A 22537-nucleotide genomic window follows, 5' to 3' on the forward strand; every position below is an offset into this window, starting at 1 on the left:
AAGATTGAGATAAGGTTAGCGTTTTGGTTTTTATTACCGAAAATAGATCAGGTTTGGGTAAACAGTTCAACTCACAATCAAATTAAAAAAAAAAGTGCCCGCATAAACAAAATTATGGGGGCTCTTAATAAAAAACCAGCCAATTAAGCGAAAGTCCACATAATTGAGCACACGGCTCAAATCCTGCGCATTTTTACCCCGCTTCCACTTAAGCAGCGCTTAAACCTTTTTTTTAAAACACTAGTTATATTCACCACCTATCAATTCCTCTATAATAATGGGAGGATCCAAGATTCACTATTCATGCTACAGTAAATCATTAATGTAGCAGTAGCATGATCTTGTAGCATTTTTTTTAAATGTTACTGTTGCACTTTCTTTTAAAAATGTTACTGTGGCACTTACAAAAACTATAATTAAATAGAGAATTACGGTAGCGGAAATAAAAAATGGAGGATGTGCTTTGCACGGGGTGCACACTAGTTAGAACACAATATGAGAATATAAGTCCTTATTGGTGCAGTACCTAGACTTCGGACTCCCACCACTCTTCTTTTATAAAGTATAGATAAAGAGTGGTAATTGGAGTGCAATAGAGTGGGCATTGGAGTTCATTCATCATCACCTAAAGAGGTCCTTCCTCTTGTGTTCAGTGACTATGTGGGTAGCAAGGTTATTGATAGCGGATCGCGTCGCGTCGCGGCTAGGTACCGCTAAGGCTATTGCGCGCTATTGCGGCGAAATAGCGGCAAATAGCGCACAGTCAAATAGCGGACAAATTTAAATATATGTAAATATCCTAAATAATAAGAAAATTCATAAAAAATCTAAAAATTCTACAAATGCATACTTAATGCCTAAACATGAAGTAGATGTGTACAAGAACAAGAACAAATAACAAGAACAAATAAATAAACAATAACAATATAAGTACTATAACGGTAGAACTTTATTTCTTCACTCTTTATTCATACAATAACAATATAAAGTACTATAACAGTAGAACTTTATTTCTTCAACTCTTTATTCATACAATAAATAAACATGTTATATTTCTTCATTCATTCAATAACTCAATAAGTTATAAATTTATAATGATTTGATTGATTTCAAATGTTGATTATACAGGTTTTCTGGAAGTTGGAAATCTCAAGGGCACTAATCATTTCGGTGCAGCTGCTGGTTATGAAGATCAACCCGTTTATCGCATACATATTAATTTGTTGTAAATTTCTTGTATTATTAGTAAATAACAATTGATAAGCTTGTTGTATGAGTATGAATGAAACTATGAAAAAAATCAAGAAATATAGCATCATTGATTCTCGAAATACTGCAGTCCTGAACGTGATGGAAACACTATTTATGGAACACATATTAATTTGTTGTAAATTATTTCACGTATATTTTCATGTAATCATGTGATTAAAGGTTAAACATCTGTAAATATCAAACAAGAGTCCAAGACAGGTGTGCTAACGTGCCATGTCTAATAAAGATGGAAACACCATTTATTATTGACCTTCTTCAGAGTTATTCTTGTTTATTATCTAATATAGGTAAAGGAACAGAAAAATTAGTTATGCAACTATGCAAGTTGGAGAAGGCAATTCAGGCACAAAAGGAATGTGAGATGAGGTAGGAATTCCCAAAATTTGGACCTAGTCCCATAATTTTATACATTTTCCTTTGTGGCAGATCTAGCCAACAGAGATGGACGCCGGAGCCTGGAGCCTGGAGTGGAGATGATGACGTCGATGGACTCCGGAGCCTGGAGCCTGGAGTGGAGATGATGATGTCGAAGGAGCCTAGAGCGGAGAAGATGGGAGCGGAGCTGCGGAGTGCGAAGATGATGAAGTCGAACCGTCGAAGGAGCCTGGAGCGGAGAAGATGGGAGCGGAGCTGCGGAGTGCGGAGATGATGAAGTCGAACTGTCGAAGGAGCTGGAGCGGAGAAGATGAAAGGCGGCTAGGGTTCGGGAGTGAACTGAGGGATTCGTCGCTTTTTTAGCCTCTTTTAACAAGCGGGTTCGGGTTCGGGTCGGGTTTGGGGGAAAAAATCAAAACACATTTGATAGCGGGTTAGCGGTTTTAGCGGGTTTGGCCGCTTTTATCCGCTTTTGGCCGCTTTTATCCGCTATTGAGCGCTTTTACGCGCTATTCGAGCGCTTCGCGGTTTTTTCCGCTAAATCCCGCCGCGAACCCCCTACGCATAGCGCTGAGGGGCCGCGATCCGCTATAGCCCCGCTATTGCCCCGCTATTGGCCGCTATTTACAACACTGGTGGGTAGCCAAATATCTCAAAGTGTGCATGAAATTGATGAATGTGTAAGATCACGTCTCTGATAAGTATAGAAGAAATTATATCATTGTCAACACCGGAAGGTTCAAATCTTTTGGACCATAGAATATAAAATATATTTATTCTGCTCGATTGCACAACAAGGTCTAATCAGTTGTCAGACTTTTCATACATCGGTCATATACTAGATCTCAAATCATGACAACCACATAGCCCAAATTTCATAAACAACTAAACATGTTTAGCATTATTTGCTAGTCCTTGAACAATAACAACGATGTCAATAAAATTAGCATAAAATCAGTATTTTAGCTTTTGAGTTCGCAAGAAACATGACCAAAGCTGTCTATCTCAAGACATTAGACAGAAAATAGTGTTGGTGGCAAAAGAATTGAACTCCCTTGAGAATCTTCAAGTTCCTTTTCAGGGGCACGGTGTATAATATTTTAAAGGCACGAACCAACAACCCCCACTCCCACCCCCCTCCAAAAAAAATCTCAGGAAGAATAAGACTGGTGTATTCTTGGCTTTGTCAACATGTACTGCAAATTGTTGTAGGGGATGATCAGATATCCATATGTGTGCATGCATGTGACACAGATAAACAGGCATAAGCCCCAAAATGCAAATGCTAGTCATGCACAAAGATCAGTATCTTTTAATTAACAGAAATAAAACTCAGATTACAGCCACAGGATTCCACTAATGCTATTTAAATGGACCCAGAATCTGTAATATATTTACATGCACCGAAGACTATTGATGAAGGTAATTCTGGAATCAGCAAATAACAGCTTCCTTTTAATTTTCTTTTCATAATCATGACAAAGCCTAAAATGGATGTGAGAATATAACAAAAACATAAGGAACATAGATGAGAAATGTTTTTTCACAAAAAACTTGAAAGTAAAAAATAAAAAAAATAGAACCATAGTACATGAAAAAAAAAAATTAAGTGCAGCAAGGAACTGAACCATGAAGAAGTTAAAAGCTACTGCAGTTATTCTGTTAAGCCCTCCTTCAATGGTAAAAAGAAAATTATATCCATTTTGCACAAGGGAAAGGGCAAGACAAGATAATGCAAGCTACTGCAGATTTATCATGAGAAATACTGACAACACAAATGAACCTAGAAAAGCTTCAAGATTATGTTGCTAAAAGGTAAACCTGGGAGGATAACCATTTGTTGCTAAAAGGTAAAGTCAACGAAACAACATTCTAATTTAGTATGTGATCCTACCAACGCACGAAGGATGCAAGAATAATAGCTTATACTGAAAGGAAAAGTTTGGGCCCTACCCAGATTTGTTTTTTTAGACTTCCGTGGTAGTCCTTTACGTTTACCACCATCACTGTCAAAGCTGCTCCCGCTTGAATCATCATTATCATCACCAACCTCTGATATCCTTCAGAGAAAAAAGGTTTGAAAATTGCAAAAAAATTAAGATAGACCATAAAAATTAACATGCTAAAATATCTGTGCAGGCAATCATGTTAACAACTTGTAGAGAGCAGCACACTTATTGATTCAACAAACAACATGAAGTCCTTCAGTAATTTCTAAGATAATAATAGTCAAAAAATTACTTTTGCCAAATATTATGGGGGGAAAAGAGACCATGGCTAACAAAGGCACTAGCATAAACATGTAATCTTGCAGCTAAAACAAAAACAGAAGTTAAACCTACACACATGCACATGCATCTGGCTTGATCCACCAATATGAACAACCAAAACCAATTTTCCAATGTATATACAAAAGCACTGTTAGTGTTCAAAAAAACAGGGTTAGACAAGCCTGAAACTACAACCAAGCAGAACGACAATATGTATCTTCAAGAAGATTGCTTAGTTGAAGAGAATTCACAGATCAATTAGTAAAATAAATACAGTGCAGTACATAGAAACGGTAGACATAGTACTTTATTCATGATTTCCTAATATATTGATCTAAAGGAGCATTAACTCTAATTAAAAAAAATAGTACTACCAATCAATTATTTTACTAAAAGGACCAAAAAGGACGATATGACAATAGGAAGTAATACTGTAGCTTTCTTTTTCTATGCAAGTAATGAAAAGGGGGTATATACATTAAACCAGATTTAAGGTTATAAGCAAACCTCTTTGATTTGCGTCTTGATTTTTTGTCACGCCTTCTACGTCTTTTCTCGCGCCTTGGGTCCCTTTTCCGTTTTCCGTGCTTGTATTTATCCCTCTTGGAATATTTCTTTCTCCTCCTATGCCTATCATCACTAGAGCTACTGATATCAGATGATAATGATGATGATGAATATGAATCAGAATCACTATCAGTCTCTGAAGATTCAGTGTCAGTATCTGATGAGCTATCTGATTCAGATGAATAATATGTTCTTCGCTTCTTCTTTTTTCGGCCTTTAGAAGATTTCTTATGACGCCCCTTTTGCCGTGCTTCATCAATATCTGTATCTGTATCAGAACCGACACCTTTTCCTGATTTTGATTTACTAGATTTCCTTTTATCTGCAAATGTAACACAAGGGATAATCATGACTCCAGTGTCTTAAAAGTTAGAAAAATATCATATAAGACCACAAGAACATTTTATGTTCACAGGTACAACAACAGTTAAGCTAATTCATCCTTCTGAAGTACAGGTACAGCATACCTTGCTTTTTTGTATCCTGAAGCTCACCACAGTCAACAATTTTCACAGGAACAACAGGTTTGGTATCATTAACTTCAACCTGATCTATATTCTTCAAAGTGTCTTGTCCTAGTATAAGTTTCCCAAAAACAACATGCTTCCTGTAAGATAAAACACATGCTTAATGAAGAAGTGTAATTCTAATGAAACTTAAGATTAAAACATAATAACATTAGAATCATCTGTAGTCGAATGGATCACCATCCTACGTATTCATGGGAAATTAGATTGCCCCTCGTGCTCACTAGAACACGAAGTTATCGATAGCGGATAGCGTCGCGTAGCAATGATGCATCACTAAGGCTATCTAGGGCTATTGTGGCAAAATAGTGGCAAGAAGCGCAAAGTCAAAACGCAGTCTAATTTAAATATGTACAAATATTATAAAAAAGAAAATTTAGAAAAATCTAAAAATGCATATTTGATGATTTAAAGAGATCCTAAGCATGAAAATGAACATGTAACTATCACATAATATCAAAGAGAACTGGAGTAGTCGTCCAAGAGTTGTCGTCTTCAAGAAGATGAGGTGATCAGTGAGAGGACTGCAATAGGAGTTCACAACGAGAGGAGGTGAGAGGTGGCGTTGTGGCGGTGAGAGGAGGTCTTGAGGAAAGTGCCGGAGGCTACAGGAGACAGCATGGAGATGCTAGAAGTCACAGGAGGCAGCGGGATGCGATAGAAGGCAGCGACCTTGCGGGCACTAGTAGGGTTTAATTAAAAAAATAAACCTAAAACGCTTTTAAATAGTAGTCAAAAAGCAGATTTTATTCGCAATCGCCCGCTATTTACTGCTAGGGCACGCTATTGGCCGCTTTTACGAGCGGAAAGCACATATTGCGCAATATGTTAGCGTGGTTGGGCGATATTGTTTTGGAAGGGGCCGCTGACGTTATTAGTGCCGCTATTGCGGTGCTATTTGCCGCTATTTATAACAGTACTAGAACAGCACACTGAGAAGAATAATATGTTTCTCAGCTCACTACTCAGCTAAGTATCCATTAGACAACTAACAAGTCAAACAGGGGCAATCATTGGCTTTTCAATTTGCAGTCTAACCGACTGGCAACAGCAATATGCTTTACAGTGAATTTGCAAAGCAAATCCTAACATTTTTATGGGTATATTGGGCATCCAAACCCGTGAAACTAGCTTGGTGCCATCCATTCCCAGATAGCTGGCTGGTGTCTTTTGGCACCTGCAGGCAACACAATTTTCCATCTAGCAGTATACTAGTACAAATGAATACATGCACGTCTGGAAAATTCCAATAACATTTGGTTAAACTTCATATGATCTAAGTGCAATAGATCCTAAAACTGACCTGTCAAGGTAAGGAGCAGCTTTGAAGGTGATAAAAAATTGAGAACCATTGCCATCAGGTCCAGCATTCGCCATTGACAGAAGACCAGGGCCATCATGGTGTAGCTTAAAATTTTCATCTGAAACAATAAAAAGTTGAGACAAGGTCATCCAGAATGATCAATATTACCCCATCTTTGTATATTAAAGAAAACAACAGAACCACACAAAAGATTATGCCACAAAAAAGCTGTGCAAAACTACTTTACTACTTTATGCTGAAACTTCAATTTTGTCAACGCCCTCAGGGCTTCTAATTAAATTGGCACTCCTACAACTTTATCTAAACAAAAATTTCCAATATTGGCATGTGAAAAAAGATAATCTTGAAGGTCATAAGGTCCCCAGGCTAACATAAAGGAATTATTGCCACAAAACCAGCAATGAATATAACATAAACAGTAACAACGAAAGGAACTCCAAACATGAAAATGTTAAGAAACTTTAAGGAAACATATTAGCTCAAGTCTTACAAAAAACATGTCTGAACACTAATAACTAATCATTATTCTTCGAAACAGGTGACTGGGAATATCAGCTCATTTCATACTTCAAAATATCTACTTATGTTAAGCTAGTTTTGTTTCCATCCTTCCAAACAAACATTACCAGTTTATTATTCTAAACGAACTTCAGAAGAAGTTTTAAGAATTAGACTAAGAGTGAAAAAGATACCGCTAAAATATCCAAGATTCACTTCATAAATGTATGAAAAGAGGGGATGGGGGGTTCCTTCCTTCTCCTTTCTTGTTCTCTTAAGCCCCCATAGGATAACAAACAGAGTTTGAGATTTTAATTGTCTAGTTGTAACATTCAGGATGTGGTGCAAATAGCGCTTGGATGATACTAGAGAGTTACAATTCACCGGTGAGTTGCAATATAAACATTACCCTGTTACAATTCACCGGTCATCAATTCATCAATTGAAAGATGACCCGATTCAGCAATAGGATAGTAGCTTCATCTTAAAAATTCAAAGATACCATGCTGAGAGCTAAAAAAGTACTATGCAATTGAAAACCACATAACTCGATCCAAACTACAGTATGAGTTCATGATTTAAAGCTTAAAAATATATGTAAGCAATGTATTACAATGATTCTTAATTCTGAGAATCAGAAATCAACATGAAATTGCAATACCAAACAAATAAACATTTTATACCAGTCATCTGATCCAGCCCTTGGTTCATTGATTCAAGCATATCAAATCCCCAAGTGTCAAACTCACTCCCAGATCAGTATCATAGAGCCATATTAAATTTTGGCTTATTTTCACTGTGGTACGCCAAAAGTTTACACACATTGCCACTTTGATACCCCAAAATATCTTTTTTTACACTTTGATACCCCAAACTTTCAATCCCATTTCATTTTGCTAGTCAAAGTATTTCATTAACACTTCACTACTCCAAAGTTCCAATATCTTTTCACTTTATAATCACTGTCTAGATCACCCTTGGATTTCTATTAAATGTGTATCACAAGCTTAACAACAAGGTAAAACAAATCTAATGCATCGCACGCTAAGGATATTAGTGTTATCATTGCACGATGCACAATGTGGGGCGTAAAGTACATGCACATGCGCAAGACGCAATGCAATTCATGCGCCTGAGTGAAACGAGGTGCACACAACACATGTAATTTTTCAAGATAGATAATCAAGCATGAAAGAACATGTTTATGAATTTCCACATAAAAATGTCAAGATAAATGATATCGACTATCAAACAAAAAATAAGGTTATAATTGATAATGCTAGCACATCCAACATAGTACTAAAGTTCATAATTGTTCAAATCAAAAGTTAAATCAAGACCAATATCAAAGCAAAAGCAAAAAGTAAACGAGAACGTGTCAGGATCCTTAATTGGGCTAGTAAGTGGCCTAATGGGTAGATTTTTCTTTGTGCAATATGAATTTAACGGGTACAAAGCTGCGATTGAAATGTTAAGAAACAAAAAACATATATAAACCCCATGCAAAGCGCCCTTGCACAGAGCACTTGTGAGGCGCAAAAAGACGTTGTTGCATCATACGTAGGTGCTTCATCACCGCCCTGCATCGCAAAGTGCATGGGGCGCAATGAGGCGTACACCTTTGATAACACTGAAGGATGTAATATAAATTTAATAGAAAATCTAATTGAATCTGAACAAGGTATCAACGTGGAATGTGAGTGAAACTTGAGTTAATAATGTGTTGAAGAAATACTCTGGGTATTAAAATGAAATGGAATTGGAAGTTTGGGGCATCTAAGTGTTAAGAAATACTTTGGGTATCAAAGTGAAAATCTGAATAAAATTTAAAGGTACCTAAATGAAAATAACCCTTTTAAGTTTTTAATGTTGCACTTGTAATAGAAGAGCAAATTAGGATAGCTAACAACAAAAATAATCTCAAGTTGATTGTACAAGAAATTTTGTGCGAGTATATATGTTTCGTTCCAACAGAAAACTCAGTCTAAGTTGGTCATACAAGACCATGGCTTCAAATACTATCCGAGTATGATGAAATCTACTCTTTTCAATATATGTAAGATGAGTAGGATCAAATAAAATTAGAGAATCAAATAAAATTAGAAAGTTTGTCCAACTCACCAGCAAATTTTCCACCATATATACTCTCACCACCTGTTCCTGAAATTCATTAAAAGAACATTCAAAATTAAAATCCAGCTAACAGTTCGCAACAAAAGATTGTTCTGAGCTACCAACTCCTCGCATGGAGAAGTACTCAACTTCAAGACCACAAGACTACAATAGTAATAGCACTCATTGTTATCGAGGCGCGCGCCCCAGGCGCGGGGCGCTGCGGGTTGGGACAATTGCGTCCCGCACATGAGGCGGGGCGTTGCACGCACACGAGGCATGCGCCTCGTGTGCGCATGACGCCTGCATCATGTGATAAACTCTACCTTCTGTTTTTTTAAATAATTTACATATTACATATTTACATCGTGTAATAGACTCTTTCTTGCTAGTTGCTAATCCATTCTCCATCTTTTCATGTTTAACCTATAAAAAAGAAACAATAATTAATAATTTAGTATACTTGTTTGCTAATTGTAACTTTCTTCTCTAATTAGCATGCTAACTAGAAAATTATAAACATGTAAATATGTAATTATTACCTCTATTCTCCATTTTTTTCATGCTAACTAGCAAATAACAATTAATGATGTTAACTAGAAAATTATGAACAATCATGTTCTTTTAATCACTTAATTGTTACTTGAAAATACATATATCATATTTTAAATGAAAATACATATTTCTTATTTGTTACTTGCTTGTTTCGTTTTATAGACTTTTGCTTATGTTGGATATTATATTGCATTGTGATTTGTGGAAACTTATGAATTTCTTTATGTTATGCATGGTAATTAAGACTCTTTCGTGATTTAGTAGGTGAAATTATATTTCTTGGTCTTTTATGTGATAATTTATAAACATGTTGCTTATATGCTTCTTTGTCTTATGCTGAAAACTATTAGTTTGAGTTGTGCACCTCAATTCAGTGAGACGCGCGCATCGTGATGCGCCTTGCGCATCGTGCGCGTAAGGAGCCTTTGCCCCCCGCATTGTGCCTTGCGCCTCGATAACAATGATAGCACTCCATATGAAAATAAACTATAAGCCGTAGGTGTTGAGAAATCTAAAACACCTCTAAGTACAAAACCAGAAGAACATAATGATATCTTTAGTCAATCATATTCTAACATAGAACATATTGATCACAAAGTTTAAATGGAAACATGCACTCAGAAAAATCTGCATTTATAAATCTCATGTCAGAAAGTTGTAGCCTCTTTTAGAAAGACAGCTTTCAAAGCCTAAGTAACCATCGATTTTTACTTTCAACTAAAAATGTACATAATAGATAAAAGCATTGATAATTTCTAAGCCATCAAGTGAGAGGAAATAGAAGCTCCACTTTAGTTTCATGTCTCTAAACCAATTTCAATAGTTTCTTCCTTGTCAAATCGTTTAGACAACAAGAGCAGCTACATGGGCATGAACTGACATACTAACTTTTATGCAGTTAGCTATGACAGTAAAAAGTATGGTTTGTACTGTAGAATATGATCTACAATCTGAATGTCCCTACAACAATACCACAGAAAGGTTTAGAATTCGAGTGAGAGGACCAAAAAGAGAATGTTAACCGCATGAAGATTAATGTATCACTAGCTCATTGCACTTCTCCATGATCATGTAGAACCCCATGTTGTCATTTTTCAAGAGACAGTTGAGATTGGTTTAAAGCGATACAATAATAACTCACTTGATGGCATAGTATTATCCTGGGTTACCCCGACACAGCTACCTGGGGGCCGTACCAGTGTCAGACCCGTTTGGGGTATGGCGGCGTACTCAAACGCGGTGGACACAGGTGGATTCTTAGGCCATCTGAGATTTGGTGATGAAGAAAGATGATGAAGAATATTACACTCCCCCTCTCTCTCCTCTCTATTTTTATTTATTTTTTTATTAACTTAGTGGAGTATGACATCATCCGTCACACATGGTGGTTTGATGAGAATGAGTTTTGATTTGTCTTTTCTGGATAAGGATAGTAGTCATCTCGGATCCTTAAGTATGGAGAAAAATAAAAAAGCCAATTGGCTCATTTTTAGTTACGGAGAATTTTAGTTTGTAGAAAGTCACCTGGCTACGTCAGTCATGCTACAGTGCACATATTGACTTCTCAATATGATAAGAGCCTTCAAGCAAGCACAAACCCAAAACAAAATAGCTCTTATAGACTGATCATACCAACTGAAGGAGTCAAATTTCTCATGCTCATGTGTCCTCATACCCTAACTTTTACAAATTTGCCATGTCCCACACCCGTACCCACACCAGCACCCGTACCCATATCTGTGAAACCTAGGAATTATCAATGCTTTATCTATTGTTTACATTTTAGTTGGAAATAAAACATAAATGGTAGTGGAGGAGGTTTTGCTGAAGGTCCGAGACAGCGGAGGAGGTTGGAGGATGTCTGAGGATGTGATGGAGGCAGTATCGGACAAAAAATCAAGACTGAGACCTAAATGGTGCAGTCCGTGTATGCAGCCCGCACTCCCCTAGGCGCTCCCAAGATCTAGGTACCACTTAGACCTAGGCAGACATCGAGACTGCTTTTTACAACACTGATCTAAACTAGATTCCTTTCCAACTCTGCATGCACATTGACAAGCCATGTAACTCTATATGGGAAACTGTAATAATTTGACTTCATATCTTCACAATATCAACAAAATATCCAAGTTCTAATCCTGGCGCCAAAAAATAAACCAAATTAACAAGCTCGCAGATCGGGCTTACCATCTCGCCTAGAAAAGTCACCACCCTGCAAAAGTTCAAATCAGCAATTAGAATCCTCAATTACAAGAGGATACATGCACAAAGTAAGGTAGGTTAAGATGAAGCATGGTAAAATATCAAGGACGTGCAACATATCAAATACAACCTTAATAAAGAAAAGGAGTCGTGATCGTCAGCTCTGCATCCTACAGCATAAAAAAGGGAAACTGACTAAAAGAAGAAGGCTAACACACCTAACTAATGTTACTTAAAAGTCTTTATATAGAGATGACCATTCATTCAACCGCCGCAATTCATATTGCAATGACATACCTGTGCCATGAACCCTTTGATTATGCGATGGAATATTGATCCCTTGTAATGCAGGAGCTTCCCAGTCGTACGTCCAATTCCCATTTCACCTGGAACAACATGATTAGAAATCAACAGAACAGTTGGACTCATTAACTTAACACACAACATTACGTAATTACTAATATTATATTATTATACATGTCAAACCCTGACTATGGCTATTGAAAAAACATAGAAGTAACAATATCCTCAAAAACATCAAAGAAAAACATGATGTCAAGGATAACATGTACAGAGGACTACCTGTTTGGAATGCCGTCGCTCCTAATGTACTTTTTATATGAATGTTTGGATTGCCATTCAACAAAATCTACCTTACTGAACAGATAGTTGTACTTGAGAAACAACTATAAAAAGAAACTAAGACTAAACATAATCAAATTAATCTCCATCAACCGCATAGATAGACAACTAACAATCTATGCAAGGAGTTTTCTAGACTGGAATCTTCTCACACATGAAAAATCCTACCAGGAGTGACAGACACTGCATATTGTTCCACATTTCTGCATCCCAGTCCACTCAATTCACAAGAATAGCTTCTTATTTTGCAAGAAACAAATAACTTTCTAATTCTATATGTGACATGCACATTTATTAATAGGAAATGTTGCAAATTTCTACACTCACCTTGGTTTAGGCACATCAAATTTAAGAAGCCAAGTCTCAACAAATTAAAACATCAAGATCTCAAACAAGATTAAAAAAACTCCAAGCTGGAACTGCAATAACAAGCAAATCCAACCTAATCTTAAAGAGTTGTTAAATGGCAGTTGTTGAACACATTGCAGTGAACTTAAAGCACACCACAGCAACAAGATACTCTATGCACCCCACATAAATGTAGTTTTAAAACCTAGTGAGCTAACATTTAACACACACTACTCTCTGTACCAAACAAGTATTTAATACAAAATCAAATCAAGTAGCTCTGACACATTCTTTCTGTCACATGTTAAGGATCCAAAAGCCCCAACACTACCTCAACAGGAATAAGCATCTAAATGAACTCCCAGGCTTGGAGTTGGGTATGTGTGTCCTATCGAAGATTCCTCATACCATTTCTTCCATCCCAACATTATCTATAAACATAGATCAGTATAACATATCAAAGAAGAAGAGCATAATACATGGGACAAAACAAAGGAGCCCGATAAGAGAATCCATGCAGAAGAAAAGAAGGAGGACAAGAGACTTTGATTTTGCGTAACAAATAGAACAAATGGAGGAACAACCTTCCAAAGACAATAGATGAGTTGGAGGAAGGAAAAAATAATGATGGCAAAATCCATAAGAAAATAATAGAAAGGATAAACCAAGTATTAATATTATTAAAATAGGATGGATTTTTATTTTGGGTTGGGTTACTAAGGGCTGTGTTTAAACCTCGAAGCTACGAAAATGAAGTGGAAAACAGAAGATGAGCAAAAACAAGAAGGTGCTCATTACCCCTTGATAACTGTAATCAGCCTTTTTAGTGATATTCCCTAACATATCCCTCCCATATCTTCAGTCTTGCAGACCAAGACATTGTATTTGGTTCCTTCACGTAGTTTGAACGTCATCTCGAACTAAAATTAAGAGTATTATGTATTGCCTTATTTGCTACATTTTCACTTATAAATATTTGCATCTACACAAATGAAAACATTCTAGTTACATAACCAAACAAAACATATGTAAACATCACTATACAGATTCAATTACAGAACGAAGTCAAACATAAATACCAGTATAAAGACTCAATTCCATTATTATTATTTATCAGTATCACACGATCATATAAATGTCTCAACTCCATTATTATTATTATGTATCCCAATCACACAATCATATAAAAGATCATAATGAAAATATGATGAATAGGAGACGCTCTTTATATTGAAATGCATTGTGTTGTCAAGTTTTAGTGCTATGTTTACAAACCTTATCTAAGTGAATGTTCATAAAAGCAATTGTGGGTCACGAGTCAACCATTAGATTAGGAAAGGTTTTATAGCTCTATATTACTTAAACAAGCTAAATTAAAAATATAGAAAGTCAATGGAAAATTAGAACCCCTAGTACACAACAGACAAGATATCACAACTAGATAAACATCGATAGCTACAACAAAATAAAAAATGATTGTTACCAGTACATAATGCACGGAAGTTCTCAGCAGTCTTGGGAACAACATCAGAAAAAAGCTGCAAGAAAAAGATGACTTTAATTTGCATTGAAGCAGAAACAATTTAACAAAGCTTCAGGAGCTATAAAGCAAAGGGTATGTGAGTTTATTTGTGAAGAAAAAGCAAAATCCAATCCTGTTGACCAACAACGATAGATGTGTATAAAATAGGGAATAGAGTACCACAAAAACCATCCTTCCCGGTGCACCGCCATTAATTGATACATCCATGAACACAATTGGGTTCTTTGGATTGGCCATTCTCGCTAATCCAGTCTGGTGAAAAGCTTCAACCTGAAAATTTGTGCGAAAACTCATCATATTCCATATTACATAAATAGATGTGTGTGTTTGTAATCCTCATTATACTGATTTGTGATTTTGGTTAATGGGTTACAGGTCAAGCCGAACCTCATTTAGCTCTTATAATCTTAAAGATAGCCATTAAGTTATTTTGGCTTACTATGAACACTCCCTAGTGCCAGTCAAGTTGGTTTCAAACATTCAAGAATTTACAAAGGTAAAGAATTCTCCGCCCACTGCCTCCCCTATTTATCATTCTCTTCTTATATCAATATGCCATATTTAAACACCATGGATTAGGTTTCTAACTCAATTAATTTTCCAAACAATCTTCTGGTCTAAAAAACTCAGAAACAAAAATAGCTACATGCTAAATTGATAAATTAAAATAAAAAATTGCATCGGATGATCAAATTCATGAATTCTACTAACAAATCAGCTTCGTTTAATCCAATCTCTAAACCCTAGCCAAATTCCACAAAACCGAACCATGATCAACACCCAACGCAATCAAAGAAGGACTAAATAAGAAGCCTAAAAAGCATATCTATAACAAATCAATCAAACAAAGCAAAATATTAGCGATAACTCACAGAAAATAGAGGGGAAACGAAACCCTAATTTTTTACCTGGGAGAAGACGCAGCTTAAGTTCAGGCTTTCAGCTCTTCGACTTTATATTAAACTCTTTAATTCGTTTTTTTCTGAAAAGTCCCTAACAAAAATGTTAATTACGGTAAATCCCTTGAGTTTGGAAAGGGACCGGAACGGCCGTGCGAGTGGTGGCAAGTGGGGATGCGTTTTTCGGGAATTTATTTGGGGAGAAGCTTCTTGATGTTTCTTACTGTGGACCTGATAATGGGCTTCAGGCCATAGACTTTTTGGCGAATTATTTATGTTTCGTTTGGATACCATGATGTTTTTCTTGTTGTGTTTTTATAAAAAAACATTATGGTGTTGTATTTTTTACTTAAAATATTTTTAAAATGTAATATTAATTATTGTTTATCAACACTAGTTTGACCCATTATAATATTAGTATTAAACATATCATCAATATATTATATAATAATTATAATAAAATATAGGGAAAAGTGAATCTAGGGTGACACCATATGCTCCCACCTAAGAACGCGGCCTAAAATCACATCATTCCCTAATATTTTTTTACGATCCGCTCCGTTGAACTTGATCTACACGTTCTTAAACTCAAACACACCAATTTTGGGGTGAACCCGTCGTGTTTTGACCATTCGTTGAGTCGTCCAAAAAGTTCTATTCATTCGAAACCGTTAAAATTACGGCGAGTGGATGAAGGGTCAAAACACGACGGGTTCACCCAAAAATTGGTGTGTTTTGGTTTAAGAACGTGTAAATCAAGTTTAACGGAGCGGATGGCAAAAAAAAAAGTTTAGGGAATGATGTGATTTTAGGCATCGTCCTTAGGCGGGAGCTTAGGGTGTCACCTTAGATTCACTTTTCCCTAAAATATATTATAAATAAAATGTTATAATATTTAGTTTATATTATTATATTATTATAAATATTAAATATAATGCAATATAATATTATATAATATATTATAATATTATATTATACTTTAATGAGTTATATTATATTATAATTATCATTATATTATAATTATCATTATATTATAATTATTACATATATATTTAATTATAAGTCTATGACATATCAATTTGTTATTGTTGTATATTATATTAATATTTTTATAATAATTTTATTTTATTATTAATATAATATTATACAATTAATTAATATTAATATCATATTATATTATATTATTATTAATATAATTAAATATTATTAATAATGTTATATTATGTTATTACTAGTATGTTATTAATAATTATATATTATAAATGCCTAAAATATTATATAATATAGTATAGTTTTTAATATGTTTTATTAATAGTACTGTTAATAATATATTTAGTATTTATGATATAATAAATATTATTATATTATGAATATATTATTTTTACATTAACATTTGTTAGCAATAAATTATTTTTGTTATTAAAAATTATTTTTGCTTTATAATAAATTATTTTATTTATTATATAATATATTAATATTTTATATATTATATTACATTTACTATACAATATATTATTATAATAATATTATTATATTGTTATTTTATTATAAAATATGTTACTATTATATAATATTTTATAATTATTAATTTATAATTATTAATTTATTAAATTTTTAATAACATTATAGCGATTATACTATTGTATAGTATATTATTATATTATTATTTTTTATCAATAATTTTTAAATTGTTTTATATTAGTTTATTTATAGTTTATTATTATTTACTATTATATAATACATTATTAACGTATTAAATACTAGTATTTAATATGTTATTATATTATTATATAAGATATTTTAATCATTATATTTTTATATTATTTAATAAATATTACTAATATATTAAATTAACTGTAATATAGTATAGTATAATATAACAAGCATGTTGATAATAACTCTATATTAATTACATTTAATATATTATGTTAGATATTACATTAACATCTTCTCAAACTCAAAACCAAAACAACAAACTTAAAACACCTAAAAGGTGTTTTGAAATAAGTGTTGTGTCTTTGGTTTGAGGATGATTTAGCTCAAAAAACACCATAGTTTTCAAACGTATGGTGTTTTATTTTTGACAAAAACATCATGGAAACAAGTAAAACACCATGGTATCCAAATAGAGCCTTACTTACTGCTAAGTGCTAGCGCTAATGTTTTGCAAAGCAAACGTGCCTGGTTAAGTGGGTTGGGCTAACTTCCTAAATTATATCAGTTTGATATGCACTAATGAATTACCTAGAATGAGGAAAACAAGATAATCAATCGTCTTTATGTAAATAATAAATAATGATACTTATACTATCCTCTCATACAGTATTTTCACACTATAAGAGAGAAGGATGGGCTTCCTTAAGGAGTCATCCAACTTTTTTCACACTTTTCTCTCTTATATAGTAGAAATAGTATAGTAATCACTAGTCGTGTAAAATAATCGTTATCTTTCATTAATGATTGGAACCATGGCTTGGATGCCTTTTCACTCTTAGTAATGACACAAATCAATCATGATAATCATTGATAATAATACCTAGAATAAGCATGTCTAGTTCTAAGTATAACTTTCACGATGATTTTCACCCTTTACCCAGGTTAACTCAGACAATTAACAATAGATCAGAGTCTAATACCACCACCCTGGCCAAAACAAAACACCCCCAACACACACACACACATACAAAAAACCCATCAGAAAGAATAAATGTACTACCTCAAATGAGTACCAAATAAAAATATTTCATCAATTACTGTAAACAATAAGGATATCGCTTATAATTTGGAAGCATATCTACCCTGCGTGAAAATTAAGTTGTCCAAGCAGAAATTTCGCTTCATCCTATTTACAAACTGAGTCACGTACTTCTTTAAATGATCCTTAACATGTAAATCAGAAATATCTCTTGCGATGATGGATAATTACTCAGTTAACAATAATGAAGAAGATGCACTCTAAACTTTTACTAACAGTTTATAAATGGTTTACAAACACATCCGGTAACAATTTATAAATGGTTTACAAATACATCCAGTAACAAAAGCTATATAACAGCGTGTGACATACAAAAGAGTTGTATTTTCTCTACTTTCAACAATTTTGATGATAATATAAAAAAAAAACAGTCCCTACATAATCTAAGCAGGCGGTGAATATGGTTGATGTCGTACAATGGCTGAAGTTGTATGATTGATTACTTAAATTAGCTTTCTCCTTTGCTTTGAAGCATTTTGTTGATGTTCCTTTTGATCATCTCCCTCGGGCTTTCTTCTCGAGATATTCAAATTCTCTTCAGCAGAAGGTTTCGATCCGTAGGCCACCCCCATCAGCCTCCTGCATTCCTTGCTAGCTGAACTATGATCGACCACTAAACAATCGAAAAAGATGCTGAAATTAGTAAATCATGTTATATTGATTACAACTGATGATCACAGGATTGTCTCCATCTTGCATGCAAGGTTTTAAATATCGGATATCGAGGAAATATCGGATGGCCAAAATTCATATCGGATTGCGGATATCGGGGAAATATCGGGGATATGTGGTAAATATCGGAATGCCATAATGAATGTTTGCATACATAGTATAATGCATTAAAATGTAATCTCAACATATCTAATGAAATTTAAGCATACAAAATATGAATAATATATGTTTAGGATCACTAATCAACCTTCTAAAACAAACAAAAGTGCAAAGCAACGTTACAACATTCGATCTGCTTTTTTTAGGGCAAAATGTCATTTGATAAAATGGGGAAATCTTGATATCTCGCCCAAAAATTCCAAACACGGTATATTACTTTGCAACAAGCTATATAAAAAGATATATTGGTCCACATATCGGCTAATATATCGGCCATATCGAGGATTTATCACTCAAAATAGCCAAAAAGCGGTAAAGGATATTTAAAGACCATATCGGTTGCGGCAAGCCCTGTAAAAGGATATATCGGGGGATATATCGGGCCATGTCGGGGATATTTAAAACAATGCTTGCATGATTATAATCTATGAAACATGGAAAAAGATAAGTACAGAAGCAGGTTTTATAGGTTATAAGTTATAACCAATGGTGCATTTGCAAGAAAACTCAACTAAGACCACCACAGATCACAAACTGCCTCAGCCTTCTACAATTCACTTCCTTCTAGAAAAATTACCACAATTCACTGTTTTTTGCTTCAATGTCGGTTGCTTAAGGACCACTGGCAAACTATTATGACGGGAATTTCGTCGCCAATTTTAAGGTTTCGTTTGATTCGATGTCATTCCAATTGCATTGTAAGCATCACTTGTATGCCACTACAGATGTTGCAATTATAGTCACAGTTGTTTGGTTCAACCTTTAAAACCTACAATTTCGACTTGCACTTGTTTGTTTTAGAACATTAGTTTTTTTTATGATTTATTTTTTTACTCTACTAGGGTTGATTGCAGTTAAGAGTTGTAATTTAGACCTCTTCAGCTTAAAATGGTTGCGGTCGCAACTTCCGGACGTGAGCATAGGCATCCAAAACAGAAAGAGAAGGAGTGGGAAAAGAAAGATAAGGAAACGGAACCTATCCAGGTAGCGAGGAATGACTAAAGTAGAGACAATGGCCCCAAGAAAGACGAGGGGGAGAGAGACAGACATGACCAAGATCCCCAGGGGAAAAGCCATGACTACCGCAACATAGGTTTTTCAGATACCTACTGCTATTCAAGTTGGTGCCAAAGACGAGAGAGTAGACCATACAGATCCAGATAGACACGAAAAGGAATCATCTTTTTGGTAACAAGATCTCTATTCCGTAGAGAAGATCGAAAGACAAGAATTGCATAAATAAAGAGATGCTCTAAATAGGTCTCTCTATAGATGCGATAAGAGACTGTGTGCGCGGGATGCCTATTGATGAGATAATTGGCAAGAGAGATCTGCGGCTGACCTTTTTTCCAGGTTTGCTTGCTGACTGAGCTGCTTTACATTTTGTTTTATTCGCATGGCACTCAATTGACTTTTTTTTTTGTGAAGCTATATATATATATATATATATATATATATATAGAGAGAGAGAGAGAGAGAGAGAGTGAGTGATTCTTATGTCAACTTAAGTGGACCATCTGTTGGGAAATATCCGGGGCTACGTTAAACCCCTAAAACAGCAAGAAACACAGTATAGAGAAAAGTATACCAAGATTTATGAGGTTCGGCAAACTTGCCTACGTATTTGGGAGCCATACAATTAATTTCTTATTAATCAAAGAAATTACAATGCAAGAGCAGATCTCAAACTTAAGATCTCTCAGTAAATGCAATACCAACACTATAGCTACAGTGTTAATTCCCTCTCTTTAAATTTTTCTCTTCTATTTAATTCTCCTCTTAACCCCCCCCCCCATCATCTTCACTGTTGAGAGGTAGGAGAGAGAGAGAGAAGAGAGAGAGCATCGAGAGGAGGCGAAGAGAGAGAGAGAGAACGCAGCCCCCTCCCCGCGGGACTGAAATCGTGAGGAGAGAGAGAAGAAAGAGGCACCGCGGCTTGAACTCTGCGTCGTTTTCCCTATTATAGGGAAAGCCCTAGCCATAGCTGCTGCGCAAGCCTGTCGCCAGCCATTCCTTCTCGAGCTCACCTGCGTTGGGGGTTCCTTCGAGCTCGCCTGACTGCACCTGTGCTCGCCTGTCCTAGATCGCACCCAGAGCTTCGCCTGCATAGGCCGGTCCGCGCCTCAACATCGAAAGCCCGCTTTACGCTCGCTCGAGCTCGCCTGCTGATGAGTCGCCTCGCCTGAAGCTTCGCGATCTCACCTGAACTTCGAGCTCGACCTCGCCTGAGTCGGAGCTCGAGCTCGCCGGACCTCGTCATCGACCTCGCCGGATCTTGCCTCGAGTTCGAGCTCATCGCTTGCAGGTTTGGTCTACACCCAAACTAACAATCTCCTACTTGGAGACCAAACCGCCGTATTCAACAAGCTATCTCAACAAGCACCTTCTCCTATGTGGCTCCGTCTTCATCACCTATGCATGAATGCCAACTGAAGTTGCGCACAACTTCGGTTTCTAAAAGGTCACTGTCTTTGTCAACATATCCGCTGGATTTTTACGTCCTTGGATCTTCTGTTGAAATCATTTGACAACACGTCGGGCTCTGTATCTTCCGGAACCATCATGTTCCTTTTTCACTCGATACACCCACTTATTGTGATGAGCCTTCTTCCCCATGAGCAACTCAACTAGTTACCATGTTTGGTTGGAGATCAGAGATTTCATCTCTTCTTTCATGGTAAGCTCCCACTTGCTCGCATCTCCACTCTGATAAGCTTCATCAAAGCTTTCAAGCTCCCCTCCATCTGTCAGCAACATATAATTTATGTATCTGCTGTTAGGCACTGGAGGACGAGAAGATCTTCTCAATATCGGAGCTGGTGCGTCGGGCTCCTACGTACCGTTCTGTCCAACAGGCTCTTCTGGCTGAGGACCTTCTGCATTAGGTTCTTTCGAGAGGTTACTCGAGACATCATTTGTATCTACAAATGTTGACTCGCTCTATGAGTTATCTGTCTTGTGCATATCCTTGTACATCACCTTCTCGTTGAATATCACATCTTTGCTCCTGATCACCTTCTTGTTTTCATTGTCCCAAATGCGGTAGCCGAACTCATCTTCATCATACCCGATGAATGTGCATTTCTTGGACTTGGGATCAAGCTTATTCCTGCCTTGATCACTAATATGCACATAAACTACACAGTCGAAAACTTTGAGATATGAGAGTTTTACCTCCTTTCCGCACCATACCTCCTTTGGTATTCTGTGCTCCAATGGAACCGATGGACCTCGGTTGATCAAGTAAGCTGCAGTGTTGACTGCTTTTGCCCAAAACTGCTTCGGTAGACCTGACTGCATTCGAATGTTTCTGGCTCTCTCTGTCAACATTCTATTTATACGCTCAGCCACACCATTGTGTTGAGGCCTGTAGGGCACGGTTCTCTCCATTCTGATCCTGTGCTCATAGCAAAACTTTTTGAATCTGGTGTCTTCATACTCACCATCATTGTCTGTTCTGAGTTTATTTACTTCTGACTTATGCTTCAGAAAGTAGACCCATACTTTCCGAGAGTGATCATCGATAAAAGTCACGAATTAGTGTTTCCCACCAATGGGTGCAGTGGTGGTTGGTCCCTAAACATCTGAATGAACGAGCTCTAACTTCTCTTTCTTAGGGGTTCTGCCACTTGTCTGAAAGCTGACCTCTTCTGCTTTCCAAGTATGCATTCTTAACACATATCAACCTCTACTGATTGTAAACTTGGGAGTTTTCCCTTTGTGTGCATAATCTTCATCCCCTTTTCACTCATATGACCGAGTCTCTAGTGCTATAACTTTGAAGTCTCATTGTCTGCTGCAACTGAGATCAAACAAC

The 22537-nt window shown here is 35.8% G+C and overlaps 2 protein-coding genes across 3 annotated transcripts in view; both read right to left on the reverse strand.

Moving 5' to 3' along the window:
• LOC109845114 (peptidyl-prolyl cis-trans isomerase CYP95-like) overlaps positions 1 to 15271 on the reverse strand; it is a 22479-nt gene extending 7208 nt beyond the window's left edge. Inside the window, exons 1-10 of one of the 2 annotated variants that reach the window (XM_020414320.1) lie at positions 15144 to 15271; positions 14395 to 14505; positions 14176 to 14230; positions 12000 to 12088; positions 11688 to 11712; positions 8955 to 8993; positions 6315 to 6432; positions 4952 to 5091; positions 4425 to 4806; positions 3601 to 3707 (exon numbers count right to left, since the gene is read on the reverse strand). In XM_020414320.1, the coding sequence (XP_020269909.1) occupies positions 3601 to 3707; positions 4425 to 4806; positions 4952 to 5091; positions 6315 to 6432; positions 8955 to 8993; positions 11688 to 11712; positions 12000 to 12088; positions 14176 to 14230; positions 14395 to 14472 (1033 nt within the window). In that variant the 5' untranslated portion in view covers positions 14473 to 14505; positions 15144 to 15271. Of the gene's footprint in view, positions 1 to 3600; positions 3708 to 4424; positions 4807 to 4951; positions 5092 to 6314; positions 6433 to 8954; positions 8994 to 11687; positions 11713 to 11832; positions 11873 to 11999; positions 12089 to 14175; positions 14231 to 14394; positions 14506 to 15143 lie in introns of those variants that run through there. The other variant, XM_020414321.1, reaches the window with a different exon arrangement.
• Positions 18065 to 22537, reverse strand: part of LOC109845119 ((6-4)DNA photolyase) — a 28005-nt gene continuing 23532 nt past the window's right edge. Inside the window, 1 exon segment of the mRNA XM_020414330.1 lies at positions 18065 to 18502. Within this exon segment, the coding sequence (XP_020269919.1) occupies positions 18333 to 18502 (170 nt within the window). The 3' untranslated portion in view covers positions 18065 to 18332.

This window comes from Asparagus officinalis, chromosome 6 (assembly GCF_001876935.1).
Source record: "Asparagus officinalis chromosome 6, Aspof.V1, whole genome shotgun sequence".
Lineage (NCBI taxonomy): Eukaryota > Viridiplantae > Streptophyta > Magnoliopsida > Asparagales > Asparagaceae > Asparagus > Asparagus officinalis.